The 18,890-nt window shown below is 41.3% G+C and overlaps 1 protein-coding gene across 3 annotated transcripts in view; it reads left to right on the top strand.

The window, feature by feature from the left end:
* Positions 1-13,627, top strand: part of FNDC3A (fibronectin type III domain containing 3A) — a 341,321-nt gene extending 327,694 nt beyond the window's left edge. For all 3 annotated transcript variants that reach the window (XM_089654386.1, XM_089654387.1, XM_089654389.1), the window contains one exon: positions 6,335-13,627. In XM_089654386.1, the coding sequence (XP_089510512.1) occupies positions 6,335-6,649 (315 nt within the window). In that variant the 3' untranslated portion in view covers positions 6,650-13,627. The remainder of the gene's footprint in view (positions 1-6,334) is intronic.
* Positions 13,628-18,890: the final 5,263 nt, after the last annotated feature.

Below are 18,890 nucleotides of genomic sequence, written 5' to 3'. Positions count from 1 at the left end.
TTTACAGAATTTGTTCGGAGTACCCCTGTTCATATAAACTTACTGCTCTTTCAATTAGGTGTAGTTAGCCTCTAAGCGCCATTCATCGAGACTCTAGCTTTTTGTGGAATAGTCTCCTCATCTAAGCATCCTAAGAGGCAAGTTTTAGGATCCAACTCTTAAGTTTGTTTGGAAAGCCAGATTAATAGTATTCAGCAACTTATACCAGTACCGGATAATTTTCAGGCATTTCCACAACATGTGGAGTAGGTGTGCAGGGGAACCCTGATAGCGCGGACACTCCGGGGTAGGTCTGAGACCCCACTGAAATAACTTTTAATGGAGTTCTATAAGCCCTGTGAAATATGAACAGCTGCATAAGTTGTGCAGATGACAAAGAGACAGAGGGCACTAACTGCAGGAATGTCTCCCAGATTCCACTCCCACCCATGATGACCTGGGCAGGACAAGGCCTCTAAATAATTTCCCAGAAGCTGCCTGTACAGTGAAGAAATGACCCCTTTTTCTAATGGGCCTCTGAGAGAGACTTAATAAGTGGCATAATTTGCATGTTAAGATTGTTGTTTGGAATTGGAGTATTGGAATAATCTACAAGTTCGTAACTGAAAGGACTCCCACGGGTCTTTGAAGGATCAAAGAACATTCTGATGGTATAGTTGGCCAATTAACCATATTCCACTGGTGTACCACAAATCAAACCCCTTGAGTTTACGAAGCTCCACATAGCAGACGTTCTCCCACAACAGCACATATGTTGAAATCCCCTCATATCGCATAATAAATTTGATCTCCTTCCAAACTTTCTTCATAAGAGACAGAGTGCTAGCTGGAGAATATTTATCTGCGTCCTCAGATTCCAACTGCTCTAGCAAACTATACCTAGAAAATCTGGTCAGAAGTATCGCTTCTGTTCGGTTATCATGGCATGCGGTTCTCCAGCTGGCAAAATGCTGATTCCTGTTACCAAGAGGGGAAGCTTCAACCAAGATTTTCGCTTGAGCTTTAATTTAGTAAAGTGCAGGGTAAGATTATGCTTTAAATAATCCTCTACACAAGGTTACTCCCAAATTCCTAAATATTTTTTAAAAAGGGTACTATTTTGATTTGGAGTGTGTTCAGTGGACAGGTGAGGAACATCCAAGGGGTGAAGGACAGGCTTGTCCCAGTTTGAGGAAACCCGAATAAGAGCTGAAGGTCTGAATCAGGGACATGAGGGAGACCAGGGAATGATCAGTATCAGCTAAAAATAGTAAGGCGTCGTCCGCATATAGTGAAATTTTGTCTTCCCTGTTGCCTCTCTGAAACCCCTTTTATTGATTCCGGCTGTCGAATGGCTATTGCCAAGGGGTTCAGTCGTCAAGGAAGAGGATACAGGAACAGCGCTGCTGTGTTTGTGCATATGATGTTCAGTGTTAAACTCCCTCCATTCAGAGTGATGACGCTTGTGTCAAAAAAGTGCACGGACATCACAAGCAATGTCAATCGTACATCCCTGTCCTTGAAATGTTTTGGTTAGAAATTGGCAGGCGGAGCTTTGGGTGCACCGTTACATACAGGATCTCCGCTTCTAAAGCTTCTAAAAAGATGGAAAAAAGTGCTAAGTGTACTTTGTACCCTAGGGGGCTGGAGTAATGTATGAAGTGATAGTTCTTCTATACCACTTGTTTATAAATGGCAGCTGGGAGAACGGAATTTAAAAAACTAGATGTTTAAATTTTAGCAGACAATTGGCTTTTCCGGTGGAAGTGATTTGGGCAGCTATAAAGGTTGAAGGTACTGGCGGGGGGGGGTTATGGGTTTGCTTGGAGGGGTTTAACTAATCTTCAGGCCTAAAATGTACATTTTAGTATGTGTGCAAAAACAAAAATATGGCTGTGGTGAAGGAACATTTTGTCTGTGCCCTGAAACATCACGAGTATTCTGGGCATGGAGTAATCCTTCCTATTGTTTCACACGCCACCCTTATGATGTGTCTGGCATGAAAGCTGTTAATATTTTTTTTTAAGACAAGCAAGTTGTCTGTGCTGGCAGTTTCACTAATGGTCAGAACTGTAGGTATTTAATGCTGAATAATGAAAATAGTGCTTTTAGAATGGCAGATATAGACTCTTTGTTGTTGCAATACCCAAGGCAGTGTGGAAATCAGCTGGGTGGAATTCTTTTCACCTAACTTCGCCATATCACCTCAAAGAACCACTATAATAAAAAATCTTTTCTGGTAACTGTATGTGGTTAATACCCATAAGTCCTCATGCACACTGAACGATTTTACAGCTACTGGCTGTAGAAAAAAAAAAACATCAGAAGCCAAAACCAGCAAACTCACCAGCATGTTGTCCTGTGTCCATGCACACATATACTGTAATCAACGTTTTTTGGCTGGAAAAAATACCCAGGACTAGTGGGTTTCTAGAAGAGTTTTTTTAGCTGTAAAACCGATCTAACGCTGAAAAACGTGGTAAAAAAAAAAACCGCTAAAAACCGCAAACTCGGGAAAACTCCGCTAATGCCAAAATGCTAAAACTGAAAAACTCACGTTTTTAATGTGACTTTACACAGCTAATGTTACCAGCATTATCAAAACACCCCGTGTGCATAAAGCCTAGTGATCGTATTCAGTATATACATTTTTATTTCTTCACATGACTTTGTTTTTTCTATATATGTACTGTACATGCAATGTAAACCGTTCAACAAAAATGATAGTTGGGAATTACCTTATAGGACTGCTGGGGGTGCTTAAAATTATTAGCTTTTATTCCTATAGGTTAAACTTGTTTTCCAAAGGTAAAAGTGCTCAGAAAGTGTTCGCTTAAACCACATATGTCAAACACAAGGCACACGGGCCAAATTCAGCCCGCTAGACCATGTCATGAGGCCCCCTGTACCGCTCCTGCATCTGCGGCAGCCCCTCATCTCCGCCCCACCTTGTCTCAGCAGACGGTAGCATAGAGGAGGACACAACTCCTCCTACAGATCCTGCATTTTTCCATGCATCATGGAGAGGCTTGATTCCCCCCCCCCCCCCATTTCAGCAGTTGGCAGCAGAGAGGAAGACAGATCTCCTACAGATCCTGTGCCTATCTGTGTAGCTGCAGCATCCCCTCATCTTCGCCTCCCCTGGTCTCTGCATTCAGTAGACTCTGGCAGCTGACTCCAGCCCTCCTCTGGTCCTTCTCCAGACCCTGCACTTACCAGCTCCACCCCCAGCTTCTCCACGGCAGCATCACAAGGTAAGGGGGGTGCACTGTGATTTGGGAGGGAAGGGGCCTCTGGACTTCCGATGGTGGAGGGAGGCTCTTTGCATCTGAGGTAAGGGGGGGTGGAGTGGGCTTGACTTCTGATGGTAGTGGGGGGGTTCTTGATATCTGATGGTGGGGAGGGACTCTTGACATCTTATGTAAGGGGGGGGGGGTGTTCTGAACATCTAGTCTTACAGATACAACCAGCCCTTGGAGGGCAACTATGCTGATGCAGCCCGCGATGAAATTGAGTTGGACGCCCCTGGCTTAGAGTGACACTAAACAATATCATTCTTCTCTAAAAATAGTCCAAACATCTGCTACTTTAAATAGTCCTGTCATCTGTTTTTCATGAAATCATTTCTTACGGTGTTTTTCTGCCTCCTTCTAACTTCCTCTGAGTTCCTGAAATTCTCCTTTTTCCCCCTGACTTCCATGTGTTTTGAAACAAGCAGTGCACGTTGTGGTAATGTGCACTGCCCTATGCACACTACAAATCCCACAGTCCACAATCACTAGTCTGCCTTGGGAGTGAGCAAGTGAGGGTGACTACATTCCTTCATACAGGAGGCTGAGAGCAATAGAAGGTACTTTTTTAAGATTTTTTTTTAAACCAGAGTTTAGTGTCCATTTCAGCTAGGCTTTGGTCATTGCCTACTTAAAGAATATGTGCACCCAACATTTCATATTCCTGATATGTGCCTGCTGTATCATGTACTGCACATGTATGAAAAAGTATCCTGTTCTATTTTTATTGCTTCCTTTGTGTGAAATCCCTGGTATCCCTGCCAGTTCCTCTGCTTTCCTATTTTCTAGCTGTGCTGGGAACTCAGCCTGCTCTCCTCCAATGATCAGGCTTGTGTTGAGACCCACCCCCCCTTTCCCACACAGCCATTCATTGGAAAGACTAGTGTTTCTCCTCCCCAGCTCTCTAAGCTCCTTATGCAGCTGAGAACAGTGGGTATGTGATCACTTATAAAAAGGAAAAAACAAAGATATTTATAATATTTGTTTATATGTATGCACAAATGTCTTGACTTTCATTTCTATTTTAAACTGAATGGGTTGCTTTACAAAATGAGGTCTTACATATACTTTAACGTCCATTTAAACCTACATCTTAGACTACCCTATCCATAGCGTGAAACGCTGCTGCACAGTTTCACTGCAGACTGAAGAGCTGTCTCACCCTTTTCATAGCAAGTGAAAAATAATGGATCTGGCAAGATAAACAAGTATTAACGGTTGTGTGGAAAACCAAACAACTGCTAAGTTAATAAGAATGGACTTTAGCATATAGGTTCTTTTTTTATTTTGCCTGTAGTTCCACTTTACCCACAAGTTTCTTACCTTAATCGGTTTCCACCCGGCCAATAGCAAAATGACGGCCGAGCGGGACTCTCATTGATCCGGGCTGGTGTCATATGACGTCTTTCCAGATTGTGCCCGTGCTGTGGGGAGATCTGTCTCAGGCTGTGTACCTTAGACATAACCAAGGACAGATCTGTGTACCGGCCTGTTGCCAGTCCCATGTGACTGCTGTGACCAATCACAGCAGGTCACATGAAAATTGTAAACAATGGATGGTTTACTTTCATGCCATCCCTTGCATACAATTGTGTCATTAGCTGTGAATGGTCACAGTGATCACGTGTACAGACAGGGCCAATCACAGCCCATCTGTGTCATGTTATTAGCTGTGTCCAATCACAGCTAATCACAACAAAAAAACCTGAATTAATCGATTTCATTCAGTTAAATGCTTGCTTACAGCAAATAAATTATTTGCTATAAGCAATCAATGTGTAAAATAAAAAACAAAATAGGGGTCACCTCCCCAGAGTAGCACAATGTTACTATGGTAACATTATACTACTCTGGTCACAGTGTGTTAAGAAAACAAAATCGTAAAAGGACAAAAAATAAAAGATTAAAATAAATGATTAATTTTTTTTCTATACTGTCACCAGTCAGTGTCTCTGATCACCACCACACCAGTTATATGAGGATGCTGTACTTCACAGGTGACAGTTTGTAAAAAAACAAAAATGTGAAAAAAAATGAAATCTCTTAATTTCCCAAAAAAGCATGACAAAAAATTACAACTTCAAAAAACTCACCATGCCTCTTACAAAATACTGTCTACTTTGCAAAAAGGGGTTATATGGGGGATATCTGTACTGTCCTGACATTTTCGAGCCTCAAGAAATTAGATTGGCTGTCAGTACTTTAGGATTGATCGATTTTCAGTTACTGTATATACGATCGTTTTTGGACTCTATAACTTTCCTACAGACTAAATAATAAATACTGATTTGTGTTATTTTCACCAAACGAATGTAGCAGAATACATCTTGGCTGAAATTTATGAAGAACAATTCTTTATTTGCAAACTTTTATAACAGAAATGAAGAAAAATGTGGGGGTTTTTTTTTTCAAAATTTCCGGTCTTTTTTCCTTAATTTAATAAAAAATTTAAAAAAAAAACAGTAGTGATTAAATGCTACCAAAAGAAATCTCTAGTTGTGAGAACAAAATGTTAAAAATTTAAATTGGGTACAGCGTTGCATGACTGCACAATTCTCATTCAAAGTGCGAGAGTGCTGAAAATTGGTCTGGGCAGGAAGGGGGTAAAAGTACCCGGTATTGAAGTGGTTAATCTTCCAACTGATTCCCATCCTAAACAATTTGAGCTTCTCTAACCATAGAGATGCACGTAGTATGGACTTTTCCACCCAACCTGCATATTCACTAGCCTGTGCATATTAGATGAGCTTAGAATATGACTACACTTACTGAGCAAGTTTTTCTTTGCTGGATCTTTAGAGAACAAAAAGATTCATCCAAAATTTAACACAGATGTTCTGACAAACTGAATCTTATACCTTCGAGGTGAACTATGATTTTCTAATTCTCCTAGATATGTGTACCCTTGTTTGACTTATCCTCCAAGAATTGCCCAAGTCATGCAGATTGGGTAGGCCTGATACTTTATAAGGAGACCACAATGTGCAGCATATTTCAAGTGTCTGTTGAGTTGATATCGCATAGCTTTCTGGTTCACGTTATCTTTTTTTTTTTTTTTCTCCAAGGCATACAAGGGACCCAATACATCTTACCGATACTCTGCCCTCAATTTGAACTGTGAATACCGATTTCGTGTATGTGCCATTCGCCAGTGCCAAGATGCTGCCGGACCACAGGACTTAACTGGTCCTTATAGTGCCACAGTCCTTTTCATTTCCCACAGGATCGAGTCCCAATCCAACACCAGCAAAGACATTACTGAACCCACAAGGACAACAAGGACGCTCAGTGATGAGCAGTGCGCTGCTGTCATTCTTGTGCTTTTTGCTACTTTCTCCATCCTGATTGCCTTCATCATCCAGTACTTTGTCATAAAGTGAAGGAAAGCCAGTTCATCCACCTTGAATCACGTACATTATTTTTTTACTTTGCATCTTATAAGGAAAGAATTTATCTTTTGTTCTGAGTTCTCTTTTTCAAAAACATGGTGGCATCTAGCACAATGTCCAGACTACCGTAGCATGTCATGTTGTTTCCTTTTTCTGCCACAGTGCTTCTACCATCATATATGATCCTAGGTCATGAAGACCTCGGCTCTTACAATTGCCATCTGGTGTGATGTTTACATACATCCAGCGATTCTCACTTTCACCGTTTAAAGTTTTGTTTTGTGCAAGAATGAAATGTAGAGTGAGCTATAATTAAAGGTCACCTCAAGTGCTGCAAAAAAAATAAAATGATTAAGGGGTGTTAGGAAAGTGATATTGGCATTGAACTTCTACCTCCTCTTGTCTTAATTCTACCCTGTTGCCACCTGGTACATTGCCACTTATAGGAGGTAGCAGGGTATCTTCTAATCTGAATACAGTGATTCATTTTTGGAGGTTTAACTCAGGCAGTAAACAAAAAAAAAACTGGAATTCTAAATAATCATGCCAGATTCATGATAAAAAAAGAAAATTATAGATAAACAAGCTTTTAATCTTATAGAAGGTATTTATTTTATATATTAACGGTATGAAGATGGCACAACTGGTGAAATCTTCCTAATCAGAAATCTTTCAGTAGATACATTATGCCTTGCCTATATATGTATATTAACAGTGTGAAAATGGCACAACTGGTGAAATCTGCCTAATCAGAAATCTTTCAGTAGATACATTATGCCTTGCAATTTGGGATAAGCATTGTCCCTTTTTAAGACTACGCAGGTTTACATTTACTTGCTTTTTAAGCTATGGCTAACAACCCTTTTATCTAAACTGGATGAAGCATCTTTTTGAACAAAAGATGTGTCATAAGGCACTTTCTGCTGCTTAAAACAATTGCTTCTGGCGAATGGACATTATGCAGTGCAAGGATTATAGAGATATGGCTCTTTGCAGTTGTGCAATAGTTGTTGGTCATTTGCTTATTTGAGGGTACCATCACGTTGACACACAGCCTAAGACTAACACTGTTTCCTAGTCCTAAGTCTAAAGCCTAGTACACACTACTAGTTCCTTTTCGTTCAACCCAGCGGGCTGAACGGAAATAACTGACAGCTCAGGTGGAGCCGCTGTGCTAACTATCTGATCTTACTACAGTGATCCCCCCCCTGCTGTGCTATTGTGTTCTGACAGGGGGGGCATCTGCCCTGCCAGAACACTCATGTCAGCCCTCTCAGCCATTGGATGAGAGTGCTGATCTGGAGCTCATCAGCAGACCTTTTTCGGTCATGCCCCTTCAACAGAAGCCAGCTTGGCTGCCGTACACATGGGCCTGAATGTTGGCCGGTTTCTATTGAACCGGCCGATGCTGCCGACATTCAGCCCATGTGTACTTGACTTAACCCTTAAAGCCAGGCCTGATCATTCACCTTAAACATTGCTTACCTTTTGTGTGCATCTTTGAAGTATCGGGGCACGGCAAGAAAGTGACATCAAGCAGAGACACGGAATGGAGATAATAACTGTGCTAACAATACTAATTTGAGGGAAACAACACAGAAATTAAAGCTGAATTGCAGGAATGTATATTTTTACATTAACATTGGTCCACCTTGGACCAGTGTAACTATGCAGATTCCTTACCTGTGGGATTCCTCTGGAAGCTGGAAATTACTGTAGTAGACACCAGTACTATAGTAATCTCCACTAGCTTCCAGGTCCCGTGCCAAGAGCATGACATTACTGCCCTGCCTCTCCACTTCGCCCAGTCAGAGAACACTTTTACATTGATTAGGCAGTAGTGCAGCCACTCAGCAGAGCACCCAGAAGCTTCTGGAGATCACTGTAGCAGCAGTGCCTACTACAGCGATTTCCAGCTTCCAGGGGGATCCCACACATGTCTTATATGCATAGTTACATTGGTCAAAACAATTTATACCTGTAATTCATGTTTAAATTATATCCATGAACTGGTTTATGTGAAAGAGGTTTTAATATTGTTAATGGTAAGTAAGCAACTTTTTTAAACCAAGGTGGTCTAAATGGGAGCAATACCTTACCTATACATACCTCTCTTCCTTATGCAGTAATTCCATTAGAGGAAACTGACGACTGTCATTTTTACAGCTTAGTGAAAGTCTCCTACGGGTGTGATCAAGAAAAATTTTTTTTTCTTTTTTTTAATAACTAGATGGTTTTAGTCAAAATAAAATCCCTGCTGTCAATAAATGTGTCAGTTGGGCAGCTTTAATATAATAGACATTAGACAACAGTTGGCAAATGGGACACGTCCTAGTCACAGACTGTCCCATTTCTGAAAGATCCTGCTCTGAGCTTGTACACTGATATCATATAAATGTCCATTTCTTTATAGTAGACACCTCTATGGCTGTTCATAATGGTTTCCACAAATCTGAGATAATAGACCCCTTATCTGGCTGTTTTCAGGGACTTAACACTACATAACAGTGTAATCTGACAAGTTGGGAAATCTGCTGTAATTGCTTTGTCCCCAGCTTCTCCCCTAGCTATGGCAAAAAAGGCACTGCCAACCTAGTCACAGTGGAGAGGGAGGATTTTGTACAAAAAAAAAAAAATCATCTTATTGGAACCTTTACACCGATCAGTCATAAAATTATGACCACCCGTTGAGGCATGTACACTACTAGACCTCTGAAGGTATGCTGTGGTATCTGGCACCAAGCCATCTGTAGCAGATCCTCTAAGTTCTATAAGTTGCAAGGTGGGGCCCCAATGGATTGGACTTGTTTTTCCAGCACATCTCACATATGTTGGACTGGGATCTGGAGACAACACCTAAAATTTGTGTTGTACCCTAAACCATTCTTGAATGCATCAGATCAGGCCACCTTCTTCCATTGCTCCATGGTTCAGTTCTGATACTCATGTGCCCATTGTAGGCACTTTTTGACTGTGGACAAGGGTCAGCATGGACATCCCTATACCAGTCTGTGGCTGTATAGCCCCATACACAAACTGCGATGTGTTGTGTGTTCTGACACCTTTCCGTTGGAGTCAGCACTATTTTATTCAGCAATTTGAGCTACAGTAGCTTTTCTATTGGATTGGACTACACAGGCCAGCTTTCTCTCACTACGTGCATCAGTGAGCTTTGGATGCCCATGACCCTGTTTCTGGTTCACCAGTCTTCCTTCCTTGGACCACTTTTGGAAGGTCCTCACCACTGCAGATTGGGAGCATCCCACAAGAGCTCCAGTTTTGGAGATGCTCTGACCCAGTTGACTAGTCATTACAAATTGGCTCTTGTCAAAGTCTCTCAAATCCTTACGTTTGCCCATTTTCCTGCTTTCAACACATCAGTTTCAGGGACAACATGTTCACTTTATGCCTAATATATTCCACCCACTTTCAGATTCCATTGTAACAAGATAATCCGTGTTATTCACTTTACTCGTGTGTGGTCATAGTTTTATGGCTGATTGGTGTAAATACTGAACACTCCTCTCAAATGTACTTTTAGCATGTATGAGGACCCTTCATTCATGTATGCTGAGCTCTGGGAGGTCAGCACTGTTTTTTTTCTATTGCTGGAGATATTCAGTACAATCAGTGTGCTGTGGGCCTATGTTGATTTTGTTTGTGTCAGAACTGCTTCTTTCCTTATACAAAGCTATGGGACTACAAAAAAGCTTAAAAGGGTTTAAATGCAAGTTAGACATTCATCAACACAGCCCAAAGCCCCTCAACACTGGACCGAAATGTAACGGAAAGCTTATACCTCGGGTTCCAACGTTTCTTGTAATTAAACAGCATTATTTGAGCATTTTGCTTTAAATAAGACACCTTTAGGTTTCTAGTGTCATGGAAGACTTCCAAAGACCATTAAAAAGGTACCAGCCACACCACAAAGTACCCCACAAGTAAAGTGACTTTTTAAACAAAGTAATTCAAGTAGACATCCTGAATAAAATAAAGTGTATGAATATTTCAACCAATCGGGTCCCTTCACTCCTATAAACATACTACATTGGCATTTTTAATCTGCTGCTACTGAGTGAGTTAAGGCCAGCACTTGCAGGCTTCAGTTGGCAAATGTAGGGTGCTTTTGATGATTGTAATTCAATACAGGTGCAGATGACCTGCGGTTGACTTGCTCACTCACTTTTGCATTAGCTTAGAATTCTATGGGGAGAAAGCTGTTGTGAAAATAACTAAAGCCTGTCAAAAGGAACCCTTAGACTGTTGCTGGCCCTGGCTTTGAAACACATTGAAATTAGTGTTCTGCCAATTGGGAAATTACCTAAACAAGACAAAATCTCTCTGTAGCATAAGATTAAGGCTTCATGTACACTGGCAGCTCCTAAATTTGAGTGTAGGAGCTGTTGGCATTTTGTTTTCCAAAGCTCCTAAATGCAGCTCCATAAAAACCTATGTATCCATGTACACATAGACTTTTAGCAGAGTTTAGGAGCTGTCGAGTTTAGGTGAGCTTAAACCTCCCTCTCCTGAATGCGGAAGAATTGCGTTCAGGATAGAAACGTTTTGACCACCGGCTGCAGGAAAACACAGCAAGAACACCTTGAGTGTTGTGGTAGTTCATTGATTTTTCATGTCAGTATATCTGCTTTCCTGTACATCCCGTATGGGCAAGCAAATATACTGACAGGTCTGCAGGGTATCAGCGATCTGCTGATCAATGTTGCAATGCTTTACAGGCTTCTGTAAAAAAAAATAATGCACATTTTTTTACCTGCCAAAAAATGTGCATTTGTTTTTAGCAAAAAGTGAACTTATCCTTTAATGAGGATCAATGGACTCTTCATGCATACCTGCTGTTTGGCCGTAGGTGTTGGTGTAAAGCAAGAAAATAGAAATTCTGAAGAATTTTGTTTGAAGCAAGAAAATAGGACACATCCTATGCCTCTTGTTTTGGGCACTTACTGAAAGCTGAGTAATGTGTTCTCTTAGGAGCTCTAGCATATACTAGATGCCCTATAATTGGCTGCTGTCGCTGAACAGTGTATTCTGACAGCAGCAGGAGCCACTGTCAGAATATTATGTCCCTGCGGGAAGGGAGAGGGGGATTCCTCCATTGGTCTCATTTTTGTGGCTGAATAAAAAATGTTTACAATGTATGGCCTGCCAGGATGTTGTCATCTCCAAAATATGCGTTTTTAATTCGGGGGAATGCATAAATTCTCACAAGGCTGTCCTACACAGAAGTCTTGAGCTGAGGGAATGTTCACTAGCTTGGTACACAAACACTGCCCTACAGACAGTTAAATATTGGCAATGGTGCTCACAGCTGGTAAATTCAAATTCATTCAAATAAGGTATTACTTTACTATAAACGGTTCCTTAGATAATGCTCTCAATGGCAAAGGCTGGAAAATGGCCGTTATTTCAATCAGGAGCCTTCTTTGTTTTAAGCAGCAGAAACTCCAACTATTAATTTTCTTTCAGAAACGTTCACCATTACCTCCTTGCCTGGGCTCCCTGTGGGACTTCGTTCTTTGGGTTTCTTGAAGGGCATGAGGCTTAACTTCAGACTCTGAAAATTCAGGTATACTTCAGCACTTTCAGCTAGTTACAATGTATGTAGAGGGGCTACCACTAGTCTTACCGTATCTCTGCCTTTGCAGCCGACCTTATCCTTCCCATCAACACTGAGCATATAGTGTAGCCTTTATTCTTTTTCTTTGCCTCATTTTAAAAATAATAATTATGTGTATTTCTTTCACCAGAACCTAAATTGCAAAATGTTGTAATTTGCACCAGAAATCTTGTTAAGCTGCTTAATTATTTTGGAAATGAAAACTAATGTTTAATGTTTATGTTGTCCAGATTCTGTACCAAATTGTTGACTGCATGTAGTCAGTGTCGCAAAGATGCACTTTCTCCTGTTTTTTGAGCTTGCCTCTGTAAGTTCTCGAACGGCCAGGTTGAAGTATGATGTTACCTTTGCACAGGTATCACACAGCTGCCGGCTTATATAAAAAGTTTTATTTAACAAAAAAAATTTCACGCTTACATTGTCTATTCCGACTCACATTTTTGTGATTTTTTTTTTTTTTTTTTTTTTTTTCATTTTTTTTTTCTTTTAATTTATTATGTCTGAAAGTAGTCACTCACTAATCTTTCATTTAGTTGGGATTAATATTCTTTTAATTACAGTAAACACTTCTTTATCGGTTTCAACAAGCGGCTGTTTTTGTGTTATGAAGATCTTTCAAGAACTGTTTCTACAATAGCAATGGGCATGTATTGTAATTGTTTGTGTCAAATAATGTGTTACTAGAATGTTTTTGTTTTTCTTTTGTTATTCTGTTTTTGTTTTAACGGATGTTTGACCTTAGGTCTTCTAGTGGTAATATTGCTCTGTCTATTGAACTGTGACGTGTGTTTACTTTTTTCCTTTGTCACCTTTTCATGTATCAGTTAATATGTTCTCAAAGATGACTACAATATATTGAATCTATTTTTTTCTAGAGCCTTCTGTATGTGCCATGTCAGGCCAGTATAAATGAGGTTGTGTGTAATTGCCCTGAAATTTCCACGCGGTTGAATGTCTAAAGTTAGTGTCACCCGGAGGTGAATCCGTTGTGACCTGTTTTTTCATAGCAAAATTCAAATTGAATTCCTATTTTTGATAGTAAATGTCATTTATTAGTGTATTTATCATTAAGTCTCACTGCAGAATTCTGCAGGTAAAAAGAGGAAAAAAATTAATGTAACCTTAATTTTACCTCATACACTGTACATTCCAAAAAAGAAAAAAAAAAAGCTAAACTTTTTAAAATGTTGTAGGTACACTACGAAACATGTCACTATAAATTGTACAACGTTGAACTTCATAAAGGAAAAAGTGTAAAATCTCATATAAATATACATAAACTATGTAGCAAAATTCTTTACAAACCGTGGAAAATAAAAGTTGTATAATTCTTTTTTGATTTGTTCTAATTATTTCTAGTGTACACTTCTGTTTTTTGGGGGTTTTTTTTAAGATTAATTGTGTTTTAACAATAAAATTATTGGACAGCTTAAAAAAAAAGCTGAAAAGTACCATGTCCTTAACCCCTTCCCGCCGGCGCCTCCTGGCCCTTTAAGAGTTTCAGATGCTGGGAGGCGGGGCGAGTGGGGCGTAGTTTAGGGATCATGTGACCGCCGTGACGCGACACGGCGGTCACATGATCGGGAAATGTCCCGATCGAAAGAGCGGACCGGGACCTTTCCGTGAGTACCGCACGTGTGCTGGGAGCACACAGGGCGTGCGCTCTCAGCACATATGTAACACATGAATGCAAATGTGCGGCCGCTCGGCGTCTAGGCCCAGACGCCAGGAGGCCGCACATTTGTGTGTGGCTGGCGTAAAGGGGTTAAGGAAGCCCATTACACATTTTCACAGCTATGAAGAGGCCTTGAATCTTTTTTTTTTTTTTTTTTTTTTTCTCCAGATACCAAGAGTGCCCCCTTGTCCTTTTTGTTGACCTTAAGGTTATTCAACAAGTTCAATATATGGGCCACTTATGTATTTTTACATGGTGATCATATCCCTCCCCCACCCTTAATTACCTCTTCTAAAGAGAGAATAAATTCAGTTTAGCTAATCTTTCCTCAGCTGAACTCCTCCATACCTCTTATCCGTTTGGTTGCCCTTCTCTGTACTTTCTCCAGTTTCCTGATATCCTTTTTGTTAACTGGTGTCCAAAACTGAACTGCATATTCTCGATAAGGTCTTACTAATGATTTGTACAGGGGCAAAATAATTACTTGCCCTCAGGAGTCTTTACCTCTTACAAGAAAGCATTTTGCTACCTTTAGTAAATGCTGCTTGACATTGCATGCTATTAACTCCTTTGCACCAGCTGTACACATATACACCCTGTTCCAAATTATTGTGCAAATTATATTTTTCTCATTTACCTAAATAATTGATGTAAATAAGTCAGCATAATTCTCATGTTATCAACTATTAAGAGTACAATTCAAATTTTATTGAACAAACCTCCTAATGATAACAGTATTTTTTTTAAACATAAAACACTTCCAATGCACTGTTCCAAATTATTACGCACAGTAAGCTTCAAAACACTTTATAGGTTGTAAAGAACTGAAAATTGTCATTTTGTTGTGTTTGCAGCATATTTACTGAAATCAAAAGCTATTTCATTCAAACTTTTAACAACATTTTAACTTTTTACACATTTTAACAGGTCACGTTACATTTTAACATAGGACCCCTTATTTGATAGCAGCTTCACAAGTCTTGCATCCATTGAACGTGTGAGTTTTTGGACAGTTTCTGCTTGAATTTGTTTGCAAGATGTCAGAATAGCCTCCCACAGCTGCTGTTTGGATGTAAACCGCCTCCCACCTTCATAGATCTTTTGCTTGAGGATGCTCCAAAGGTTCTCAATAGGATTGAAGTCAGGGGAGGATGGAGGCCACACCATGACTTTCTCTCCTTTTATCCCCATAGCAGCCATTGATGCAGAGGTATTCTTTGTAGCATGAGATGGTGCATTGTCATGCATGAAGATGATTTTATTAGGGAAAGCATAGTTCTTCCTTCTGTACCAGGGAAGAAAGTGGTCAGTCATAAACTCCACATACTTTGCAGAGGTCATCTTTACACCTTCGGGGACCCTAAAGGGGCCGACCAGCTCTGTTCCCATGATTCCGGCCCAAAACATGTCTCCACCACCGCCTTGCTGACGTCGCAGCTTTGTTGGAACAGGGTGGACGTCCACCAACCATCCACTACTCTATCCATCTGGACCATCCAGGGTTGCACGGCACTCATCAGTGAACAGGACTGTTTGAAAATTATTCTTCATGTATTTGTCTGCCCAATGCAGCCGTTTCTGCTTGTGAGCATTGGTTAGTGGTGGCCGAATAGAAGGTTTATGCACAGTTGCAAGACTCTGGAGGACTCTACACCTTGATGTCCGTGGGACTCCAGAGGCACCAGCAGCTTCAAATATCTGTTTGCTGCCATGTAATGGTATTTTAGCAGCTGCTCTCTTGATCCGATGCATGGATCTGGCAGAAATATTCCTCAATGTGCCTTTATCTGCACGAACCCGTCTGTGCTCTGAATCAGCCACAAATCTCTTAATAGTGCGATGATCACGCTTAAGTTTTCGAGAAATATCTAATATTTTCATACCTCGTCCAAGGCATTGAACTATTTCCCTCTTATAGAGAGATCCTTTTTCTTCCCCATATTGCTTGAAAATGGTGCTCTGCTTAATAATGTGGAACACCCTCCTTTAGTAGTTTTTCCTTAAATTGGGCTCACCGGCCAATCTAATTATCACAGGTGTCAGAGATTGTTTTCAGTGATCAAAAGAGCCCTGACACACAATGCCATCCATGAGTTACACTGAAAAACAAAATATTTCATCTTTGTGACACTTAAATAGAATTTGCATAATAATTTGGAACAGAGTGTATGCAGCCTCTAGGCGGGTGGATGGGTCTTCTAGGCGGGAGGCTGCAATATGCGTACCTAATGTTAAACCGAGCTTATCCAGCAAAGTTACCGGCGGCTAAGAGCTCCCGATTGCTACTTGCAATTGGGAGCTTTCTGATCATGTGGCAGCCAATCACGGCAGTCACATGATCAGACACCCCATCCCCTCCTTTATCCCTTGGCACCACTTTAATGAATTAAAGTGGTGAATTATTAACCACTACTCAGTTTTCTATTCATTTACAAACTAATGAGGAGTAAACACATGACACATGAGGAGTAACGTTGGACAGAGAGACTTTGTTCCAAATCAGGGACAGTTGGGAGATATGCTGATGGATGACCAGGTGTGACATCACACCACTGGTCACACATTTACCACCATTTCTTCCTAGAGCCCCTATATGTTTCTCAGGCGCTTCCTCCTACCCTTTCAGAACAAGGATTCGTTACAGGACAGTCTAAAACGACCTGACAAAAGCAGAACTTTAAGTATCACATAATTCCTCAGACAAATACCAGCATTAATATGCTGATCTTTGCCTAGAGCTCAAAAGCATCACACCTCTTATCCTACTCCCATTTCTCTACCTTAGATTCAAACATGCCTGCTCTAGACAAGGCAAACATGGAAGGAAATGAAGAGAAAATTAACACAGTATTGGAGGAAGCTGCAGAAGATTTTTCTTCCTGAAATTACCATATTATTGAAGAGAGAGCATCATGCAACATTCTTACTAATGTGGAAAAGCTCACAGCTGCCATCCACAAAAGCCCTAGCATTGTGCAGTTTGATTCTCCTCCATCTTGCCATGCCCCCTTGGGTATGAGGAGACGTGTAAAACCCTCAGACGTTCCCTGTTCATGAGTAGTTAGAATGAGTGACCTATGATCATTGGATAACTCAAAGGATTTTTCACTCATCCTAAAATCTTTTCTGAACTCTATACAGTGTAAAGAGAGTTAACTAATACAACAGTGGTCTATTGCTGTAGTTGATCCTACCATCTCAGTCTCAAGCTACTCACTGTGCTTATTGAAGATGTTCCTTCATTCAAAGATTCTGCAAATAGAAAGTTTGAGACACTCTTAAAGGCTATTTTCTTTGGCAAGCCCAGCCCTGCGACCAACTCCCACTGCAATTTCAGTATGTCAAACTGAAGCTTCCTGGAATAGGGGCATTATTTCCACAGTGGAAGATCCAAAAACCACTCCAAGAAGAAGCCTCTACCTCTGCAAATGCAGAGCACCTAATTACTCTACCCAGGCTTAAGTCTGCAAACCTAAGTTCGGTTATTTCCTTGCAATGCAAGAATTGGGTCAGAAAGCCCAGCAAGTCTTACCCAAAGCCATCTTCACAATGAATGGGTGCCCTCACTTCTAAGAGTGGGTGGATATCTGTTATAGTTCACCTCTCTCTGGATCACAGACATCCCACATCTGTTGGTTTGATCAGTTGCTTCAAGGGGGGCACAAAATAGAGTTCAAAACTACCACCCTCACCACTTTATCTCAAATCAACCAAAGGCTGTTCAAGGACTGTCAAATTTCCAAAATGCCCTGAGCCATTCCTTGTCCTAGGGCGTTGTTACATACTCCGCTATGCGGGTTCAAAGGATTTTATTCAAATCTGTTCACAGTACCATAGCCCAGCAGGGGTATTCATCCTAAAATCCCTCCATAAATACCTTTTAGATTCCAAAATTATGCATGGAATCTGCAAGGTCGGTAATTGCCTCTCTGAGAAAAAGAGAATACATGGAGTCCACAGACATACAAGATGCCTATCTACTGCTTCCTATTTATTATTATTATACAGTATTTATATAGCGCCAAAGGGTTTGCTCAGCGCTGTACAGTAGCAAGGGGGACAGAACATGAGACAAGACAGTAACAATACAATACACGAGGGGTTTGAGGGCCCTGCTCTTTTGAGGTTACAATCTAGGAGGGAGGGGAAGGTGGTACAGGAGGAGATGGCTGTGGGGGATGGAGTGGTGGGAGGAGTGGAGGAGGATAGTTGTTAGGTGAGGTCGGGTGTTAGGTGAGGTTGGGGTAGGCTTCCCTGAAGAGGAGGGTTTTCAGGGTGTGCCTGAAGGTGAGGAGGGTAGGCGATAGTCTGATGGATTGGGGTAGGGAGTTCCATAGGATGGGGGAAGTCCTGGAGAAGTGCTGCAATCGGGCGTGGGAGGAGGAGACCAGGGAGCTAGAGAATAGGAGGTCCTGTGAGGAGCAGAGGACACGGGTAAGGTAGTATTTGGGTATCAGGTCAGTTATGTAGTTTGGGGCAGCATTGCGAACGGCTTTGTAGGTCAGAGTTAGCAGTTTGAATTTGATGTGTTGGGCAATCGGGAGCCAATGAAGGGATTGGCAGAGGGGGGAGGCAGATGTGGAGCGGTTGGTGAGGTGGATGAGTCTAGCCGCTGAGTTTAGGATCGACTGGAGTGGGGATAGCATTCGTTTGGGTAGGCCAGTGAGAAGGGAATTGCAGTAGTCCAGGCGTGAGATGATGAGGGAGTGTACGAGTTGTTTGGTGGTGTCTGGGGTGAGGAATGTGAGTATCTTGGAGATGTTGCGGAGGTGGAGCCTGCAAGATCTAGATAGCAGTTGGATGTGGGGTAGGAAGGAGAGGTGGGAGTCCAGGGTGACACCCAGGACTTTGGCGTGTGGGGTGGGAGAGATGGTGGCGTTGTTAGTAGTGATGGAGAGGGTGGGGGGAAGACCAGGAGCTCG

Source organism: Staurois parvus, unplaced genomic scaffold (genome assembly GCF_062004578.1).
Source record: "Staurois parvus isolate SC_StPar_1 unplaced genomic scaffold, SC_StPar_1.0 ptg000761l, whole genome shotgun sequence".
NCBI classification, from domain to species: domain Eukaryota; kingdom Metazoa; phylum Chordata; class Amphibia; order Anura; family Ranidae; genus Staurois; species Staurois parvus.
Note: the sequence above shows the minus strand (reverse complement) of the source record. Positions and strands in the feature narration are given on the sequence as shown.